The 22,188-nt window shown below is 40.0% G+C and overlaps 1 protein-coding gene across 6 annotated transcripts in view; it reads left to right on the forward strand.

Moving 5' to 3' along the window:
* The window catches only part of LOC149244398 (uncharacterized), a 175,213-nt gene extending 155,472 nt beyond the window's left edge, over positions 1-19,741 (forward strand). For all 6 annotated transcript variants that reach the window (XM_089367987.1, XM_089367986.1, XM_089367988.1 and 3 more), the window contains one exon: positions 19,079-19,741. In XM_089367987.1, the coding sequence (XP_089224113.1) occupies positions 19,079-19,192 (114 nt within the window). In that variant the 3' untranslated portion in view covers positions 19,193-19,741. The remainder of the gene's footprint in view (positions 1-19,078) is intronic.
* Positions 19,742-22,188: the final 2,447 nt, after the last annotated feature.

The following is a 22,188-nucleotide window of genomic DNA, read 5'->3' on the forward strand; positions in this document are numbered from 1 at the left end:
TAAAAATGAGAACATTATGATACCCGGATTGCTACATCCCCTAAAAATATTCCAAACCAAAAGTGGGAAGAAATATCGATGGACTTTATTGAAGGGCTACCCATATCGTATGGAAAAGACAAAATCCTCATAGTAGTCGACAGGCTCACCAAGTATGCACACTTCATAAGAATGCAAAAATATGTAGCAGATTGTGATCAATGCCAGAGAAATAAAAATGAGAACATTATGACACCTGGATTGCTACATCCCCTAAAAATATTCCAAACCAAAAGTGGGAAGAAATATCGATGGACTTTATTGAAGGGCTACCCGTATCGTATGGAAAAGACAAAATCCTCATAGTAGTCGACAGGCTCACCAAGTATGCACACTTCATAAGAATGAAGAAATTAGACTCAACTAAAGAAACTGTTGAGATATTTTGCAATAATGTCAACAAACTACATGGATTTTCCAAAGTCATTGTTGGCGATAGAGATGCCAAATTTAAAGGGAATTTTTGGAAGGAATTTTTCAAACATATTTGAACATACCTCAACATGAGTCAACTTATCATCCTAAAACAGACGGCCAAACAAATTTTTTTAATAAATGTTTAGAAGCTTACCTTTGTTGTTATGCAACAGGCAAACAAAATAGGTGGGCTCAATGGTTACATTTCGCTGAATGATGGTACAATTCCACTTATCACACTTGAGCAAAAATGACCCCATTTCAAGCTCTATATGGTTATGAGCCTCCTAAATGGAAGGACTTGGCCATTATTGAGACAAAATTTCTAGCAGTTAAAGATCAATGTGAAGCAGCAAGTTGACCTCTGTTGTTATGCAACAAACAAACAAAATAGGTGGGCTCAATGGTTACATCTCGCTGAATGATGGTACAATTCCACTCATCACACTTGAGCAAAAATGGCCCCATTTCAAGCTCTATACGGTTATGAGCCTCCTAAATGGAAGGACTTGGCCATTATCGAGACAAAGTTTCCAACAGTTAAAGATTAGTATGAAGCAGCACGCTGACCAAAACAGAACAGAGAGAGAATTTTAGGTTGGAGAATGGGTATTTGTTAAATTTCAACCTTACAAGCGATGGTCCTTAAAGCAGAAGGGAAAAAACAAATTGTCACCAAAGTTCTATGGACTGTACCAGATTAACAAAAAGATCAGCCAAGTAGCATACAACTTAATCCTTCTTGATAAAAGTCATGTTCACAACGTTTTCCATGTATCTTGCCTTAAAAAAGCACTAGGCAAACACCAAGTGCTCTAGACAACACTCCCAACATTAGATGACGAAGGGAAGATCATTTTAGAACCAAAAGGAATCATCACCACTAGGGAAAAGAAATTGCGATCCCGAGTAATCAAAGAATACCTTATTAAGTGGAAGAACCTACCAGAAGAAGAAGTCTCTTGGGAGACAAAAGCATTCTGTCAACAATACCCTTCATTACCTATGCTTTGAGGACAAAGCATATTTTCGAGAGGAAGACAATGTTATGCAAAAAAAAATTAAATATGTTTTAATGTTTAATTTAGGAAGAAGGGGTACAATCAAAAGATCATGCCCACTCATGTAAAGGCACCCGAGGTTGTATTTAAGCCAGGGGCCTTCCATTGTAAGAATCATCATTCAATTTCTATATATATATATATATATATATATATAGATGTTTGTCAATTCAGTATTTAATTGTGTGCGCTTCACAATTATTGTAATGAGATAACCAAGAGTACAATGATTTATTGAGATTGATAATGCTTGTATACTGAATGATTCTGGGGTGATAAAATAAAATATGTTTCTTAAGCTGAGCTCCTTAAGATTTCTTATGTTTTGCAAAAGTGGCATATTCAATCTTTCCATTGAATTGTTAGAATGGTTCATCCACTGTTCTTGCTTTTTTAGGTCATGGAGTTTGTATGTATTCAAGCCATTTTCCATATATGTTGGTTGTGTTAGATGGGAAAATAGAATGGTGATTTGCGAATGTGCTTGATAAGCTAGACAAAGTGGGGACATTAAGAGATGGCTACTTAAACCTATATAACCATAGAACTAGAAAGATTCTTTGTGATTATTGGTATGGCCACTCAAAGCTTTGAAAATGTAAAATGAAAAGATGATCATCCAGTCATGGATTGGAAAAAATACAAGTGTGCTGTTGGTCTATCTGTGAATCTGTGACGGTTTCAATACATATATTGCCTCATCTTCTAACCTGCAGCTTGGGATGTGCTTGTCCTTTAAGCATCCAAAAGTGGGTTATTTTACTGGTTTTGGGGCCACTTCACACTGGATGGGAGAGGAGATTCTTTAGAGTAAGCAACTTTACACAATAATTCTAATAGGATTAACCAAGTAACTTGCTTAAGGACATGCGATCTTTATCAAATTTACTGATTTGTTATTAAAATTTTTAACAGACTACAACCAGAAATCTCTTTAATAGTTATCTTAGTTAATCAAGCTATGCAAAGTAGCACGTGTTTTGAAAGAAAGCTCTGGATTAATTATGTAGCTTGGGCTGCAAGCCTTGAGGAGCTCTGCTAATGTTTATCTTGTGACTAAATTTAGCACCTTGGTATATGATGAGACTAACAATTCAAGATGGAGACATAAATGAGTGAACAGGGACTCAATAACATATCAAGAGCAACTTCAGTATATTTTTAGGGTATGAAGAGGGTTGATCAATTTAACTAGATATTAGGATGCATTTTGCATTGTACATCTAGAGTTTAGAATCATATATTTTGGTCTGCATTGATAGAGTTGAAGTCAATTCATAGGGGTGGATGGATTGTAGATACATTACAACCATAGTTTTAAAAACCGGAACCGGTAAATTGACCTAGTCTACCTATCAAACTGGTTTTTGAATTTAACCAGAAGAACCAGACTGGTCAGATCTCAATGAACCAGTCTTTAGAAAAATACATGAAATAATTAATTTTAATGAAAAAATTAATTTAATATTTAAGATCATGATTCCAAACCATTAGAGACAAAATATGCGAATTTTGCTCATCTATATACCATATAAGGGTTAGCATATCTGTTAAGTTATGATATGTTCTATGCTTAGAGCAATTTGCTTTTCTTTCTTATTATTATTCATAGATTAGCAATCACATGTGCATAAGTAAAGTGCAGATAGAACAGTAAACGATCAACAGAAAACAAGCCAAGACAAGAGACACAAGATGTGGCGGCTAGCCAGGGACAAACCCCACAATGTGTGGGGAAACCCTTTGATCAAATCTTCTTTTATCTTCAATAATTCAGCAGAGAGAAATAGTACAATAAATTTGATTTATATCAACAGTGGCAAATCCTAGATCAACAGCATCAGCATTAGCAGCTTTATCATCAAAACTAGGGCAGTCGATATCTCGCAAACCAACCGTCGGATTGGCTTGATTCCACCACCAAAAGTTTCGGCCTTCAAAGGAGGTCCAAATGAATCTACAACGCAGTTCAGTAGAGGAGGTTTGATGGTCCACGCTGGTCAAAGTTTGGATCTGCAGTTGTAGCTTCAGTTTCAGCAGCGTCCTTCAAACTAGGGCAGTCGATATCTCGCAAACCGACCGTCGGATCGGCTTGATTCCACATCAAAAGTTGCGGCCTTCAGAGGAGGTCTAGATGAAACTACAACGCAGTTCTGATGAGGAGATCTTCTGGTCCACATAGGTCAAACTTCACTTCTGCAGTCGCTGTCCTAAAATCTGCAACTGCTCCTCCACGTGTGAGAAAGGTCTCTTTTCTGCGTAGTAGAGAAGAGCCTCTTTTCTGCACAGGAGAGAGAGAGAGATGTGAGGAGATGAGTGAGTGCAAATGAGGAAAAGTCCTCCTGTATTTATACACATCTGTTGATGTTCGAATAGATGCGACTGTTGGGCTTCTAAGCCTACATGAGTTGTAGGTCGGCTTGATAATAATTCCATAATCAACATAAATTCATATCTCCATGAATATTTATCGGAATCAGATGATCTTTAGATCAATCCTACACCTCTCGACGAGAGGAATCTAATGAACATATTATCAACCATGAATAAGATGTCCCACATGAAGTTTAGCCTTCGTTGCCAATTTAACACTCCCTCTCAACTAGGGAGAACTTCATCTGCAATCTGTCTGTCGGTCGCTACTATTCATCCATCAAATGCATTGCCCTGTACAGCCTGACCCTTGCCCTGCTTTGCTCTATTCTGCCTGTACTGCTTTGTTCTGTTCTGCCCTATTTTGATATGTTTTGCTCTGCTTTGTTCTGCTCTGCATTGTCCGAATTATGAAGAGGAAGAAATGATCGAGGATGTATCATACTGACTCCAAGTCAGTCCCAAAGTATGTACCACTGGTCCTAGACCAGTGTCAACCAACTCGAAGTCAGCGTCATAGTGGGTACAACTCTTACCATTGGTCCCAGACCAATATCATCCTCCACCGACTCAAAGTCAGTCTCAGAGTGCGTACCACTGGTCCCAGACCAGTCTCAACCGACCCGAAGTCAGTGTCATCGTATGTACCACTCCTACCACTGGTCCCAAACCAGTATCACAGGTTGAGAGAGTGTACCACTAGTCCCAGCCCTGTCTCAATCGACCCGAAGTCAGCGTCATCGTATGTACCACTCTCACTGGTCCCAGACCAGTGCTGCACTGACACGAAGTTAGTCTTGGAGTGCGTACCACTGGTCCCAGACCAGTAACAACCAACCCAAAGTCAATGTCATAGAATGTACCACTCCTACCACTGGTCCCAGACCAGTATCATTGATCCCAGATCAATGGAGGTCATCCTAGCATAGGGAGTACGGTAGATACAACGATGCGTCCATCAGTACTACTATGGTCCCTAACTTCATTTCCTTGCTCATTGATCAGATGAGAGGTACTTCCCATGAGTCCTAGACTGCATGGGTAGGATGCCTCGACAGGAGAACTAATCAATCTTGTCCTCATAGGAGAACATATCAATCCTGCTACAATCGCCATGGAGAACGCCTCACAGGAGAACTCTTCAATCTTGCTACAATCGCCATGGAGAACACATCAATCTAGGCCTCACAGGAGAACACATCAATCCTGCTACAATCGCGATGGAGAACACATCAATCCAGGCCTCACAGGAGAACACATCAATCTTGCTACAATCGCGATGGAGAACACATCAATCCAAGCCTCACAGGAGAACACATCAATCTTGCTACATAGTCACCATGGGGTGTAAATGTATACCACCAGGGGATAGTGAATCGTCTTGTGGTCATATGTTGTTCCAAGAAGTACCCCGCACCCTCCCGGAGCTCCCAGAGCTCAATGCATCATACAGGACCGTCATCGGAGGGCCTTTGAACAACTCTAAGTTGTTCTCGTAAAGTCAGGAATTTGACTTTCCCTAGGGGCTTTGTCAGAATGTCGGCGACCTGTTCATCTGTACCGATATGATGGAACCTTATAGTTCCCCGCTGCACCATATCTCGAATATAGTGATGCCTGATATCGATATGCTTGGAGCGATCATGAAATACGAGATTCTCTGACAAACGAATCCCACTCTGGTTGTCACATAAGATCACGGTGGTATCCAATGTAAATCCAAACAGCTCACTGAAGAGCTTTCACAACCAGACTGCCTCACAGGAGGCCATGCTAGCAGCAATATACTCTGCCTTGGCGGTGCTCAAAGCCACCGACTTCTGCTTCCTACTCATCCAGGATATCGAAGCAGATCCCAAGGTGAAACAACACCCGGAAGTGCTCTTACGGTCCACCACACTGCCTGCCCAATCAGCATCAGTATATCCAAGTAGTCTCACATCTCCGGCAGTGTATCTTAACCCATAAGTGATTGTGCCACGAAGATATCTCAACAGATTCTTGGCACCAATCCAATGTATGTGGTGAGGTTCAACCATATGTTGACTCAATGTGTTGACTGCAAAGCATATGTCTGGACAGGAGTTCACTAAGAACATTAATGCTTCGACGAGTTGCCGATACTCGGTAGCATTTCGTAAAACAGGTCCAACAGCACTACTGCTTAACTTCTTGAAGTCAAGCTCCATTGGGGTAGTTACAGGCTTGCAGTCTACCATACCAAATCTTTCCAATATCTTCACCACATATTTTCTTTGAGATAGGAAAATTTCCCCTGGCTTCTGCCAAACTTCAAGTCCTAGGAAATAGTGCATCAGTCCTTAGTCCTTCATTTCAAATTCAGAAGCCAACTCCCTCTTACATTTGTGAATGAGAGGGTCTGCACCTGTTAGAAAGAGGTCATCCACATACAGCACTAGCATGAGAGGTTTGTCATTTTCAATCTTAAAGTAAAGGCTAGGATTGACTTCACTCCTAGTGAATCCCAGCTTCATCAAGTAGCTATCGATCCTCTCATACCATGCTCAGGGTGCTTGCTTCAACCCATAGAGAGCCTTCTTCAACCTGCATACGTGAGATTTTCGATTATAAATCTCAAATCCTTCGGGTTGCCCCACGTAGACCTCTTCTTTGATCGAACCATGCAAAAACGCGGTCTTGACATCCATCTGATGTAGGTTCCATCCTTGTGAAGCTACAAGGGCTATGATCGAGCGGATGGTCGTATATCTGGCAACAGGTGTAAATATCTCATCATAGTCTATACCTTCCTTCTGGGAGAAACCACGAGCAATAAAACGAGCCTTATACTTTTCCGTACTTCCATCTGTTGCATGCTTTATCTTGTAAAGCCATTTTGACGTGACAACTGTCTTGTCCTGGGGTCTGGGAACTACTTCCCAGACATCATTCTTCATAATAGACTCATATTCTTCGGTCATAGCATCCTTCCATACTTGATGCTTGACGACATCTGAGAATGATGAAGGCTCATTTTGTATAATCGTGCTCATGATGGTCAGATATCCCTGATACCTGTTAGGTTTCTTACTTTCACAGAAGGTTCCTCGGGGTGCAGCATGTTCTTCAGTATCCCCCTAAGCCATGAAGGCCTCTTCCTAGAAGAGGAAGGATCAGGTGGATAAGTAGGATCCATGGGTTCCTCCACATCAGGCATTGTTACATTATCTACCCATAGAAACTTTGGAAGTCTCTGGACAACTTCCACAATCATATGGTTGTTCCTTTCCACCACACCATTCTGCTCAGGAGTATGTGGAGTAGTTGTCTCCCTCTTAATGCCAGCCTTAGGTATGCCTAAGTGAACCAACTGTAATATATCGGAGGTCTTGCTTTGGCTTGAGGGGAATGGTCCCTTTTTGAGCTTTCCTTCGGCACATACACCTTCTTTCTCTACTCGGAATTCGGGCATCCCTGTCACCATTTGTCTTACATTGGGTAGAGCTTTATAATGAAGGTGGGCAAATCTCCGATGCCAAAGTTCGGACTGAAGAAATGTGTCATAAGACATGACACCTAGCGGACTTCCATCGACCTGATATAATGAATTAACACGAAACCCAAGAGTAAAGTTATCTTTAATATTATTTTTCCATATACGTACCTTGCCATTGCTGAAGGTTACCTTGTAGCCTTTGTCTTCCATTTCCGAGATGGACACCAGGTTTTTTTTTTTTTTTTTTTTTTGAGGTCAGGTGCATTTAATACATCCTGGAATTTCTAGCCTTCTTGAATGGTTGTCCTCTTCCTTGATTCCCAGCACTCCTCTTACCTTTGCTATTGAATTTGTCATTTCTTTGATTGCCATCAGAGGGATTTTGATCATCGTCCCAGTGTGAGTCCTTTCTATCAGGGCACTCCCTTGCATAGTGACCTGCTTTATCGCAGATGTAACATCATCCTTTTCTTCCACCCTTAGATCCAGCCTTTCTTTTTGATTTAGTCCCAGAATTATTTCTTTTCTTAGCATGAGAAGAAAAGGAAGCAGGAGGACCTTTAGGTATGGGCATTTCTTGCTCTTCTACCCTTGTTTCTTCTTGGATGCATCTAGCCATTAATTCCTCGAAACCAGGAATTACATTGTTGTTCAGAAGACTAGTCCTGAACACGTACCATTCGGATGGTAATCCTCCAAGAGTCGTGAGTGCCATTTCCCTATCAGTAATAGTCTCCCCAATAGATAGGAGATCGTCCCTGATCTCGTTGATTCTTAAGAAGTATGCTTGCATACTCTCATCTTTACCCTTCTTAATTTCCTTTAGCATATTTCTTAGAAACAAAATTTGATTTGCATCATTAACTTTAAATAAACTCACCAGTGTATCATAGATTTCCTTGGAGGTGTTCAGGTCGGAGATGTAGGCCACCAAGCGCTTGTCGATAGAGTCCCGGATGATCTTTTTTGTTTTGACTTCTTCGGTTTTCCATTTGTTCCTGGTAGTAGCAGATGCATTTGATGGAGGCTCCACAATATTGCCTCTCACATGGTCCAACACTCCTCGATCTTCTAGGGTTAGATTGATAGACATCTTCCCTCCATGATAGTCAGCGTTCTCACGGAGCTTGTCTTCGGCAGGGGAGAGTGTTGAGGACCCCATAGTTCTTTTAGGATAGCCTTGCCAATCTTCTCTTCGGTGATTGCTCTTGCTCTTGCTCGGGCTTTGTCTTCATCTCAGCTTTGATACCATGTTAAGTTATGGTATGTTCTATGCTTAGAGCAATTTACTTTTCTTTCTTCTTATTATTATTCATAGATTAGCAATCACATGTGCTTAAGTAAAGTGCAGATAGAACATTAAACGATCAACAGAAAACAAGCCAAGACAAGAGACACAAGATGTGGCGGCTAGCCAGGGACAAACCCCACAATGTGTGGGGAAACCCTTTGATCAAATCTTCTTTTATCTTCAATAATTCAGCAGAGAGAAATAATACAATAAATTTGATTTATATCAGCAGTAGCAAACCCTAGATCAGCAACATCAACATTAACAGCTTCATCATCAAAACTAGGGCAGTCGATATCTCGCAAACTGACTGTCGGATTGGCTTGATTCCACCACCAAAAGTTTCGGCCTTCAGAGGAGGTCCAAATGAACCTACAACGTAGTTCAGTAGAGAAGGTTTGATGGTTCACGCTAGTCAAAGTTTGAATCTGCAGTTGCAACTTCAGTTTCAGCAGCTTCCTTCAAACTAGGGCAGTCGATATCTCGCAAACCGACCATCGGATCGGCTTGATTCCACCACCAAAAGTTGCGGCCTTCAGAGGAGGTCCAGATGAACCTACAGCGCAGTTCTGATGAGGAGATCTTCTGGTCCACACAGGTCAAACTTCACTTCTGCAGTTGCTGCCCTAAAATCTGCAACTGCTCCTCCATGTGTGAGAAAGGTCTCTTTTCTGCGCAGTAGAGAAGAGCCTCTTTTCTGCGCAAGAGAGAGAGAGAGATGTGAGGAGATGAGTGAGTGCAAATGAGGAAAAGTCCTCCTGTATTTATACACAACTGTTGATGTTTGAATAGATGCGACTGTTGGGCTTCTGAGCCTACATGAGTTGTAGGTCGGCTTGATAATAATTCCATAATCAAAATAAATTCATATCTCCATGAATACTTATCGGAATCGGATGATTTTTAGATCAATCCTACACCTCTCGACGAGAGGAATCTAATGGACATATTATCAACCATGAATAAGATGTCCCACATGAAGTTTGGCCCTAGTTGCCAATTTAATCAAAATGACATCAAGTATGTGAAAATTTCATCTATCACAACAATTGGAAATTATTCTCCTAATTGTTAATTTATTTAACAATTTATTTGCAATTTTCTACGACAAATACCAAATAATTAACACTGCAACCTTAACAAATAAAACTGTGGAAAATAATAGTGTTGGAAACTGAGAAAATACTAGCACACACACACACACACAAATGACACTATTATGTTGGACAAATGTCCTCGAAAAAACCCAACTTGGGAAAACCAATGCAACAGTTGAGGGTTTTATTACTAAGAAACAACGAAATATGAGTACAATCTATAGATGCCCAACTGGCAATCCAAACAACAATAAATTCTAGCCAAAATTATCTAAGGGACTTAGCCTTCTTCCACAAGCAACCTAAACACAACTTTCCTTGAGAAACTCGTCCCCTTGGAACCCTCACGCTGGCCTCTGCGTAGTGCTTGCTTTGACCCTATGACGTCTAGCCCCCATAACTGCCTCTGATGAAGTCGTTCTGCCTGTCTCTGTTGAGGAAATTGCTTCTCTGACACTCTAGAACATCTGCCCAACCTCTAGAACTGAAAACAATTTTTCCTCCAGTGAAATTGAGTTGCTCTTCTGAAGCAATTGCACAGTCCTCTACATTGCCCCACTGGAAATAACTCAACCTCTTGTTGCTGCCTCTTCGAATCTAGAAAACTTCCTCCGGAATATAGATCACTGTCTCTGCCCTCACTAACTCTGCTCCGAAATTTGGCTCTTCGGCAACTGTTGCTGCTCTGTGGAAATCGATTTGCCAAGGAAATTGAACTCCTTGTGTGTTTTCTCCAAGTTCCCGTCGACTCCTCCTTATAATCCTCAGTTGGGACTCCAACGACCGAGATTAAAACTTAATCAATGGCTAGGATCGTCTTGAAGTCAATCTGAGTGAGTTTCTAAACTATTCTCACATTGAATTAATTAATTCTAATTAATTAACCATATTTCTTAAATTTAGACTTAGGAAATATTTAACAATCGACTAATAATCTAATTAATTAATCTCTAGGTGTAATTTCCAGAAACGATTTCTGGGTTTTGGAGATCTCATGTATTCTAGCCTCTCCACCAAAATTTGTGGCTAGAATACATCCAATGCTACAAAAACTAACAAACTGCAATACATATCAACAATTAAATACATAATCAATGTGGCTCTAAATGTGAAAATTTCTAACCCGAAATTCTACTGCAGCAACTGATTTATTTCACCTACTTATTCTTCACAATAAGTTATTTATGAAATCCCTTCAGCAAACATTAAAATAAATTCTACTGCAGTTATCACATAATTACATAGAAAAAATAACAACAATATACATGCATAGGAACAAATCACATCAACACAGTTGTTTTTGGACAATTGTCCCCGGAAAAACCCAATGTGGGAAAACCGGTGCAATAGATGAGGGTTTTATTAATCTTCAGCAACAATCACTTTACAAGGAATGATTTTACAGAGAAACTAAGAGAAAACACCTGAGACTTTCCCCTGGAAACTTTCTGACACCCTGGAGACCCTTCTCTCACTTCTGCGTCACTCTGTGTGGTTCTGCGTCCCTCTGCGTCAGCGTGTGTCTCCCTCTGCGCTGTCTCCCAATGCCCTTGCATCACCTCCTCCTCAGTCACTCACTGCTATTGATGCCCTCCTCTTCCTCCACCCTGCAACTCTCCCTTTGAAATCGATCTCCTTCTCTTTGAGAATCGATTTTCCTTGGGATATTGAGTATCTGCGGTGTGTCTCCAAATGATCCCTAAGTCTTCTCTTATACTTTTCCTATTGATGAATCAACGGCTGAGATTAAGTCTCTAATCAACAGCTAAGATTAAAATAGACTTGATCCTCGTCTCTTAGAAGCTTCTCACCCTTATCTTTATTAATACCCATTAATATTTTTATTTTCCTAAGTTTAGACTTCGGAACCCATTAAAAATATTAATTATTTTAATAACTCCTCATCCTAGTGGAATTTCGCCAAACGATTTCTGGGTCTTGGAGATCTCATGTGCCTTTAGCCTCTCCACCAAATTTCAAGGCTAGAGCACATCCAATGCTACCCAAAATCAACACTCCCTCTTAGCAAGGAATGTGCTCTATCAATGCTTCACCATAAAGGCATCACATTGATCCTTCGCATCAGTCCTTTGTGCTGCTACTTGGCCTGCTGCCCCACATCCACTGCACTGTTGCTTGCTGTACTACTTCCCATGACATTGCCACTGCCATTGCTACATCTGTATTGCAGCTCCCTCTCAACATGCTACATCATGCTGCCTATAGCACTGCTGCACTGCAACTCCCGATACTTATTCATTTCTGCTACTAAAATGGATTCTTCACCATCCCCATCTTCTCCTTGAAATAAACAAACTTTGTTCTTCCTAGAGCCTTGGTGAGGATGTCTGCCCCCTGTTCTCCTGTAGGAGTGTACCTCAAACTGCCCCTCATTGGACACGGTCTCTGACAAAGTGACACCTGATATCAATGTGCTTCGATCGATCATGAAATACTAGATTCTCAGAGAACTTGATGCAGCTCTATTATCACACAAGATCCTAGTTGCTTCCATCCTTTTCCTGAATAGATTCACAAGCAATTTCCTAAGCCATATGGCTTCGCACGAAGCTGTGCTAACTGCCATATATTCTGCTTCACCTGAGCTCCGAGCCACGAATTTCTGTTTTCTACTACACCAGGAGGTCATTCTTGATCCAATGTTGAAACAATACCCAGTTGTACTTTTCCGATCTACTGAACTTCCAGCCCAATCTGTGTCAGTGAACCCACTCAGCCTAATGTCATTGCCTTGGGTGTACAATAGTCCATGCTCGACTGTTCTTTTTATATACCTGAGAACATGTTTGGCTGCTGCCCAATGCGCCCTCTTGGGTTCCACCATGAACTGACTGAGGGTGTTGACAGCGTAACAAATGTTTGGCTTGGTATTGACCAGATACATCAGGGATCCTATAAGTTGTCTGTACAAGGTGGGATTAATGTCTTTATCTTCTGATGCATCAATCTTCTTTCAGTTGGTGATCATTGGAGTAGCCATAGGTCTACAATCCTGCATCCTGAATCTCTTCAAGATCTTTGTAGCATATCTCCCTTGACCAATGAAGATCTCACCCTTCTACTGCCAAACTTCCAACCCCAGGAAATAATGCATCTGTCCCAAATCCTTCATGTCGAATTCTGTGGCTAGGTTCTTGCAGTCTTTGATGAGCCTGGATGATCCTGTTAGGAAAATATCATCCACATATAACACCAGGATTAGAGGCTCATTCTCTACGACAAGATAATAGAGATTAGGATTTGCGTCACTCTTGACGAACCCCATCTTCTGCAAGTAGCCATCAATTCGACTGTACCATGCTCTAGGTGCCTGTTTAAGCCCATACAAGGCTTTCTTTAATCTGCATACATGAGATTTCTTCTCATGTGTCTCAAAACCCTCTGGTTGTTCAATGTATACTTCTTCTTCTATCACCCTGTTCAAGAACGCCATCTTGACATCCATCTAGTGAATCTCCCACCCCATCTGTGTTGCAAGGGATATCACGGTTCTAATAGAAGTATACTTGGCTACTGGGGCGAAGGTTTCTTCGTAGTCTATCCCTTCCTTCTGAGCATACCCCTTAGCCACAAACCTGGCTTTGTATTTCTCCACACTGCCGTCTGCAACATATTTGACTTTGTAGATCCATCTCGAACCTACCACTGACTTGTCCTGAGGCCTAGGTACCACTTCCCAGACATCATTGACCATTATAGAACTGTATTCCTCCACCATAGCATCTACCCATACTTGATGCTGAACGACCTCCTGAAAACTAGAGGGTTCCCCAACCTGAGCTACTAGGGCCTGGTATCTGTCTGGTTGTCTTCGCTCCCTTTTATCATTCCTGGGTGCACCAATGAAGTCCTCTGCATCCCGTAGAATCTGTCGGAGTTCCCGACTCGTTCTTCCACTGGTAGTGGGTACATCTATCAGCTCTTCCTCTTCCTGAGATTCCTCCTATTCTGAAGCTTTGCCTTTAGGAGAATTGCTAGTACTAGTTTCTGCTGGTTGAAGTGGTTGGACCAATGGATCATCTTTTGATTGCTCCTTGGAAGGCATTTCTCGGGATTTCCTGAAAGCTCTGTCCTCCATGAACTTTACATCCCTCCGAACTACTACCTTCCTACTCCCTAGAAGATAAACTCTATATGCCTTAGCATTCTCGCTATATCCCACAAGATATCCTTTCTCAGCAGTTTGATCTAATTTTTCTCTTTTCCTCATGTATACGGCAATACACCAAACTCCCAGATATCCTGAAATCACTGACTTCAGGTGTCTTCCCGGTGAAGACCCTTTCCGGAGTGATTTTTCTCAATGCCCTGTGTGGAGTCTTGTTCTGGACATAAACTGCCGTGTTGCATGCTTTTGCCCACAGGAATTTGGGCATATCTTGATCATAAAACATTGCCGTAGATGCTTCCACAATAGTCCTGTTTTTCCTTTCTGCTACTCCATTCTGCTCCGAATTGTAAGGAGCTATCCACTCTCTTCTAATGCCTTACCTAGCGCAAAAATCGGTGATGTCCTTGTCAACGTATTCTCCACCATTGTTTGAGCGCAACCCTTTTATCTTCTTTCCGGTTAGATTCTCTACTAGAGCCTTGAACTCTTTGAATCGACCAAAAACCTCATCCTTGGTTTTCAGAAAGTAGATCCAAGTCTTCCTAGAATGGTCATCGATGAAGGTGACGAAGTATTCGGCACCACTAAGAGCTTTTGTGGACATAGGTCCACAGATGTCTGAGTGTATCAATCCTAGAACACTCTGAGCTCTATTGTTACTTCTAGAAAACGTTGCTTTGGCATACTTGCCTAGAGCGCACCCTTTGCATACATCATCTCGTTCGATACTTAATTCTGGAACTCCTGATACTGTTTTCCTGAGAATTCTCAGAGCCCCATGGTGTAAGTGTCCCATCCTCCTGTGCCATAGTTCATTCAAATCTTTATCTCCATTGCTGCCTATCAGTGCCATTGGAGATTCTAGCTATAATCTATACAACCTGTTACTTTTGATTCCAATCTGGGCCTTCTTTTTCCAACTTGGGTGTTTGACATATACTTTCTCCTTAATGAAGAAAACATCATAGCCCTTGTTTTGAAGTTGAGATACAGAGAGTAAGTTCATCCCCAATCCTAGCACATGTAGCACATTGGTCGCTGAAAGCTGCTCTCCTGTTTCAGTTTGAAAGATTACAATACCTCTTCCTATAGGGGTACACTTTGCCTGATTTCCCATGGTGATATGGAAATTCATCCTATTTTCCTGATAATTTGAAAAACATTCTCGAATTCTTGTCATATGCCAGGAAGCTCCACTATCTATATACCAAACCTTAGAGGAGGCAGAGCTTGCTAGGCAAGCGACTTCTTCTTCCAGTCTGGAAGCTAACATAGAATAATCGTGATCCATGTCCCTCGTGCTTTCTTCTGGAAATCTGTGTGAGTCCTTTTGAGTTGATGCCTCCGCATCATGTTCCTAACCCATAGTTGATTCTTCTTTCTTGTTGTCGGATCTCTGCTCTGATACCATGTGAAAATTTCTAACCCGAAATTCTACTGCAACAACTGATTTATTTCACCTACTTATTCTTCACAATAAGTTATTTACGAAATCCCTTCAGCAAACATTAAAATAAATTCTATTGCAGTTATCACATAATTACACAGAAAAAATAACAACGATATACATGCATAAGAACCAATCACATCAACATAGTTGTTTTTGGACAATTGTCCCTGGAAAAACCCAATGTGGGAAAATCGGTGCAACAAATGAGGGTTTTATTAATCTTCAGCAACAATCACTTTACAAGGAATGATTTTATAGAGAAACTAAGAGAAAACACCTGAGACTTTCCCCTGGAAACTTTCTGACACCCTAGAGACCCTTCTCCCACTTTTGCGTCACTCTGTGTGGTTCTGCGTTCCTCTGCGTCAGCATGCGTCTCCCTCTGCACTGTCTCTCAATGCCCCTGCATCACCTCCTCCTCAGTCACTGACTGCTATTGATGCCCTCCTCTTCCTCCACCCTACAACTCTCCCTCTGAAATCGATCTCCTTCTCTTTGAGAATTGATTTTCCTTAGGATATTGAGTATCTACGGTGTGTCTCCAAATGATCTTTAGGTCTTCTCTTATACTTTTTCTATTGATGAATCAACGACCAAGATTAAGTCTCTAATCAACGGCTAAGATTAAAATAGACTTGATCCTCGTCCCTTAGAAGCTTCTCACCCTTATCTTTATTAATATCCATTAATATTTTTATTTTCCTAAGTTTAGACTTAGGAACCCATAAAAAATATTTATTATTTTAATAACTCCTCATCCTGGTGGAATTTCGCCAAACGATTTCTGGGTCTTGGAGATCTCATGTGCCTTAGCCTCTCCACCAAATTTCAAGGTTAGAGCACATTCGATTCAACCCAAAATCAACACTAAATGGCCTCTAGAGTCCAAAAACAATATGACAAGCTACTGGGCCATTGACCTACTATAAGTCTACATATCAATGATTAGCATGATCACTCCTTATCAAACTCATCACCACTACTAGACATGGATCATGAACATGAGCTACATAAGCATCATCTGGCTCAGAGTCTGTTAATTTTAGATATCAATGGTATGTTCTATGCTTAAGGAAGAGTTGTAGTGGTTTCCTGTAGCAAGGATAGTTGAATACATTTGATCTGAGGATTATTTCAAGCTTCGTTTAAGGTTTTTGATCACAAGTCAGTTCAAGGGCTGAAACAAGATTATCCATCTCTTAAGGGAATTCCAAGCATCTAATGTGTATGTGTAAGTTGTAACCAAGAAGACAATTTTGCTTTAGCACATGGCATAGTAGGTTACCTTAAGAATACAAATTGTTGGCAATTGGGTTATATCAGAGTTGAGTTGCACTGTGTGACTGATAGCTACAACAAATATTCTGAGTCTATCTTGAGTAAGGGTTTTAGGGGTTTCATTTTCAGTTCATTAAGGACAGTTAAGGCAGAAGTCAATATTTTTGTGAAGGCACAGTTTAGCATCAACAGATCTAAGGTTTATTGTCCAGGGGTTTCGTTATCACATCATTTAGTATTATTGATGCCTTGAAGATACCTGATACTCACTGTATATCTGGAGCATACATTGACAATAGGAGATTATGCTGAATAGATAAGTTATATGCAGCTAGGGTTTTGTCAGTGAAGAGTATTGTGTGATCAAGAAAGGTTTAACAGTGTGTTGTTGTGGAAGAATTGTATTGCAGAGAAGCGTTTCAAGGCAGTAACGTTGTGCTAGTATCCTGAGCATACGCCATTGGTCATTGTAATATTGTGAAGACACTTCTTCTAAGATTTGGACAGTTGGTAGAACAGAGGACCGTGGCAAAGATCAGATATTGTTGGCTATATGCAGGGCATAAATTGATAATGTGTTTTTGCTGGGCTGTCATGCTATATCTATATGTTGGTGTTTACGAATAACTGAGAGTTGATGATTGAGGTTTGTGCCTGTAGTAGTCAAAGTACCGTTGAGCAACACTGATGTGCTGAGCTTGGACCTATGATTATTGATCAATGCTAGGGTTTTAGTGTTATTGGAAGATGATATGTGCCAGGGTTTGCAATGCTTCTAATTTGCTTATTGAACCAGGGTTATGGTCCGATGTTTGATGTATTGTTGAACCAGGGTTATGGCCAGATGTTTGATGTATGGTTGAACCAGGGATATATCACTGAATGATTGATGATATGTTGATGTAATTTGAGCAGAGGTTTATGAAGCTAGGGTTTGATATCTTGAGTAGAAGCATATCTGATTATTGAGCATAAGTTGTATTACAATTTGTTTTATATTGATATCGAGCACATGTGGATCCAATTTGACAATTGTGAAATGTGGTTTGCGGCGGTGAGTTGAAGGTTGGAGCCTTCAGGGAAAGTGGCGGCTTGCTGAGTAGGGTGGAAGGGTGGTGCAAGGTAGGAGAGTGGAGTCTCCTTCAGGTCGGACCCTGAGAACACTTCAGGGTGATGTTAGAGCAGGTTGGAGCTTGCATAGGGTGGTGCTAGGGCAGGTTGGAGCCTGCGCAGGGTGTTGGAGCATCATTTTAGTGGGAGCTGATAAAGCCAGGGCATTGGAGTGTCCTTTCATTTGGAGCTGGTAAACAAGATGTCGGAGCATCTTTCAGGGTTCAGCCTGTAAACCAGGGCATTGGAGCGTCCTTCTAGTTGGAGCTGGTAAACAGGGTGTTGGAGCATCCTTTTAGTTGGAATTGATAAATTTGGAAGTTGGAGCTTCCTATTGATGTAAATCATTGAAGACAAATATTAAGAAGTGTTCGGTGGTTTTTCTCCCGGAAGGGTTTCCACTTAAAAATCTGTTGTCTACTATCTTGATGTTTGTGCATTGTTGAATGGTGTTGTTTACTGTTCATGTGATGTGATGTTAATTTATTGTTAATGTGAATTTAATGCTCAGTGAAGTTAAAAATTAACTAATTGGAAGGAAACACTGATTCACCCCCCTCTCAGTGCTTCCAACACTGATTTTACTATTTTCTATCATGTTATCATTATTTCCATCTTATCAAATTAGAAACAATCTGTCACAGTGCCCTGCATTAATTGCAAGGACTGCTAGGCAATGCCCAAGTAAGAGCCACATTGCTATCGAAAATATTGCAGTTCAAGCACTGTATGCATATTTACTGAATATACTGTATATGTCTTCGATCACAGTGCCCTGCATTAGTTGCAGGGACTACTAGGCAATGCCCATGTAAGAACCACATTGCTGTCGAAAATAGTGCAGCACAAGCGCTATATTCATATTCACTAAATATACTTTACATGTGTTCGGAGCATTGGAACTGATCTTATCATCCTCCATCAAAATCATCAGCGTTCATCTTATACTTAGATTCCTTATTGGTTGCATATTATCATCCTGATTGGGACATTCCAAAATCTACTATTGACCCCAACATTTCTAACATATTGTGAGAATATCTCCAGAATTATTTTCCCTTTGAAGGACACGCTGAAAAGTTTAAGCAGAATTCAATAAATTCAACTAGAGGGATAGATGAAAAAGGTCTGTTTCTGTGACTCTCGTGGACTTTACTGAAATAATCATTTATGCTTGTCCCTAGGACTCTACTTGCATGTGCATTGTTGTTTTGCTCATGACCATGGAAACTAAGTTAATGAACAAATGTCAGAATGTTTGAATGGTTAATTTATTTTTGAATAAATAATAAAAATGTTTTATATTATTCCTTTTGGAGAAATAAACCATCAATATATGATGCATTGACTAACATTTTATTTTATGCCTGCAGTTAAAGACAGCGACTCTTACGCTACTGCTGGTGATGCTTCTAATTATTTTCCTGTCTTCTGTTGATTCGGCTTTGAGTTATTTGCTTGTGTCGACCTTACGGCGCAGCTCTTGAAAGTAGTAGTTGTTTGTGACTGTCTTTTTAAGACAGAAAAGAGAGCTTCAGAAGCAAGAGATTTCTATTTAATTCTATCATTTGGAAAGCCTGTGTATAAGATTGTTGGAGCCTATGCTTATTTTGGATAGCATAAAGTCTAATTAGAGAGTTGGAATTGTTTCATGCTTAGTCGCACATATAGGATTTGGGTGTTAGCTACAAGCAGTGAACCACATTTTGGGACTTTTAAAATGAAAGTCAAAATCTCAGCGCTACAAACCCTACCTTAACTTTCAAGAGGGAAAGCCTTTTGCAGCAGAGAGCCTAAAAAAATATCAACCAAAGGACATGGAAGGTGACAAAAGCATAGTTACAAATAGCCAGACACGTTGTAGAATAACACCACCTTGTTTCCTGTTGAAAGGAGTGATCTGGCAGTAATGTTGGAAGTTATCTGTAGAAAAAGATGTTTCATATTCTTTTTGCTTTTTGTTACTGTCTTTGCTTGCTCTCCATTTTGATAAGCAAGTTGACTATTAAAGGTCTCAGTTGTACCTTTAAAGCTTCTTTAACGTCTCAGTTGTACCTTTAAAGCTTCTTTAATCTAGTCGTGACAATAAATCACAGCAAAGCTTGCTGGTAACTGCTGCGGTTTCTGAATAAGCCGACCATGTAGTTATAAATTATTTCCTAAATATATCTTGATTCTCTTTCAATTTATTCTTCATATCAGACACCTTTTACACAACTATGATACCATTCATCTAACTTACATTTGAAAGATAGCAAATCACATTACGAGAAGATAATTAGTAATTATGCCACTCTTTGCTCTCATCACGTGATAAATTATATGAATATACCAAGAACTGGTTTTCTAAGTTGTCGAACACCTTCGACTGCATCAGTGCTTGCGAATCGTATATAGTGGCAATTTTGTGGAATATTGTCGAAACTGAAAGGAACTTTAATTGATATTCAAGCTGTTACAAGGGACAGTTGAATAAAATTATCTCCTTTTTTCTTGCTTCATGCAGCTTGCATTTTATAAAAAACAAGGTAGCAAAAGTAAAATACCACTGCCAGGGGTAATAAAGAGGCATTGATGTCTGTGTTTTAAAAGATCACGAAACCGAAAGCCAATGTGGGCCATGAACAAGGCCAAGTGCCAATTAGTCATAAAAATCATTAATGTTTCCCTTGCACGATGCACCAAAAATAATCACAATCATCGTAAATTTCAAACAAGAGCTGCTGAAGTTGAAGGATCCAAGGCATCTTTGGGCTTGCATTAGCTTGGGAGTTATTCATAAAGGGTCATAGATATCTCTGTTACTTTTCCAATGTTTTATGCTGTAAAAATCATTTTAACAAATTCTTTTTTCAGTAGCTATCACTTTTTCAAATTTATTTCAATCACCCAACAACAGTAAGCAATTGTAGATAGGACAATGAACAATATGCACAATATAGGACAACCAAGATCAATGAGACACAAAGATTTAGGTCAAAGATTAGGGAAAAACCCCACAAGGGGGAAAACCCAACTAGATTCTTCTTCTATTAGATGTTCATCAAATGTTTAATAGAGATATATAGTCCAAGTACATCCAACAACTAGTCAAAGGTCAAATCCTTGACCAACCAAGTCAACAAGTCAATATCCAATGAAAGATGAGCATAAAATTCAAATATGGTCAAAGTCTCAGTGTTGCAATTTTTGGCCTTTTCAAGGTCAACGTCAACAACAATCAACACAACCCTAACCAATCAAAGGAAATGCTCCAAAGTGCCTAGAAAAGTTAAGTCAAAGCAACAATAAATTTAGCCTCTTTTGCTTAGTTAAAGCCAGTCGAAACAGTCCAAGAATTCTCCCCACAAATCAGTCAAAGTCAACAGTTTGACTTGCTAAAACCTTAGCCTCAGATCTGTAGTCAAATTTGTCAAAGTTCCTTGAAAAGTTTGGTCTTCTCCTTGAATTCAACCTCCAAGAACAGATCATAATTTGGTCAAACTAGCCCAAGTCAAGCGAAGTCAAGCCAAGTCAAAATAGTCCCAAGACAAGTCAAACTTGGTCAATAGAATTTCTCTCTCCTCTTCTCGCCCTTGTGAACTCACAGTCTACAATTTCAGATCAAATCGAACCAAATGAAGATTGATGTGTGTGATGATGCCTCCAAATGATGCCAAGCTTGGTCTATTTATAATGTGGTTTATGTGGACAAATCTCTGCTTCTAGGCCGACTTGTAATTTTGAAGATGACTTGGACCCACATTAAAAATAATATTTTCCCATGTGCAAATTTATTTTTTCCAAGGGCAAGTGGGGTGTCCTTGTTGAAGAATGTAACTAGGTTCGGTCTTCATAATTGTACACAAGTCAAAATGAAATATACTTATTAAAAGAAAGCAAAATAATTTTTATTATTAATTGAATTGACTTGTTAAAGCATGGGTTTCATGCTTGGGTCAATTGTTATAGGTCAAGCCTCCATTGTAGGCTTTAGGATTGTTTATTTAAGTCAAAGTCAAATTTTGTTTGGTCAAAGACTCCTCCATTAAGTCTCCTTGCATGTCGGCCTTCAAATTAATTGTCTACTAGTCGGCTTATTTCAGTAGGAAACAACTATATATATAAGCATAAGGACTTCGCTCAAAACACAATGAGACAAGTTCAGATCAATTTCAGAGAATGAGTTCGTAGAAGATCGGTGAAATCACAGTATAGTAGAGATGTAACTTCGCTCAAATTGCAGAGAAGATTTTTGGTGGAATTAAGTGGCAGGGTTTCGGTATACCACAGGAACAAGTTCAGATTTTCATTCGGTGAAAATCTTAGAGAAGAATTCAGATACTTATCTTAGAATAATTCAAATTACAGACAACAAATGAAGGAGGGCTACAGTTCAGATTACATCAAGGTATTTCAAAGTCTATATATCTTACAGAAGGACCGAAGTTTATGAAGGACTGAAGTGTATATGTATTACATTAAGAGAACTGAACTCTGAATC

Source organism: Pinus tabuliformis, chromosome 8 (assembly GCF_031772625.1).
Source record: "Pinus tabuliformis cultivar Carrire ecotype Pingquan chromosome 8, CPIR1, whole genome shotgun sequence".
In the NCBI taxonomy this organism is placed as follows: Eukaryota; Viridiplantae; Streptophyta; class Pinopsida; order Pinales; family Pinaceae; genus Pinus; species Pinus tabuliformis.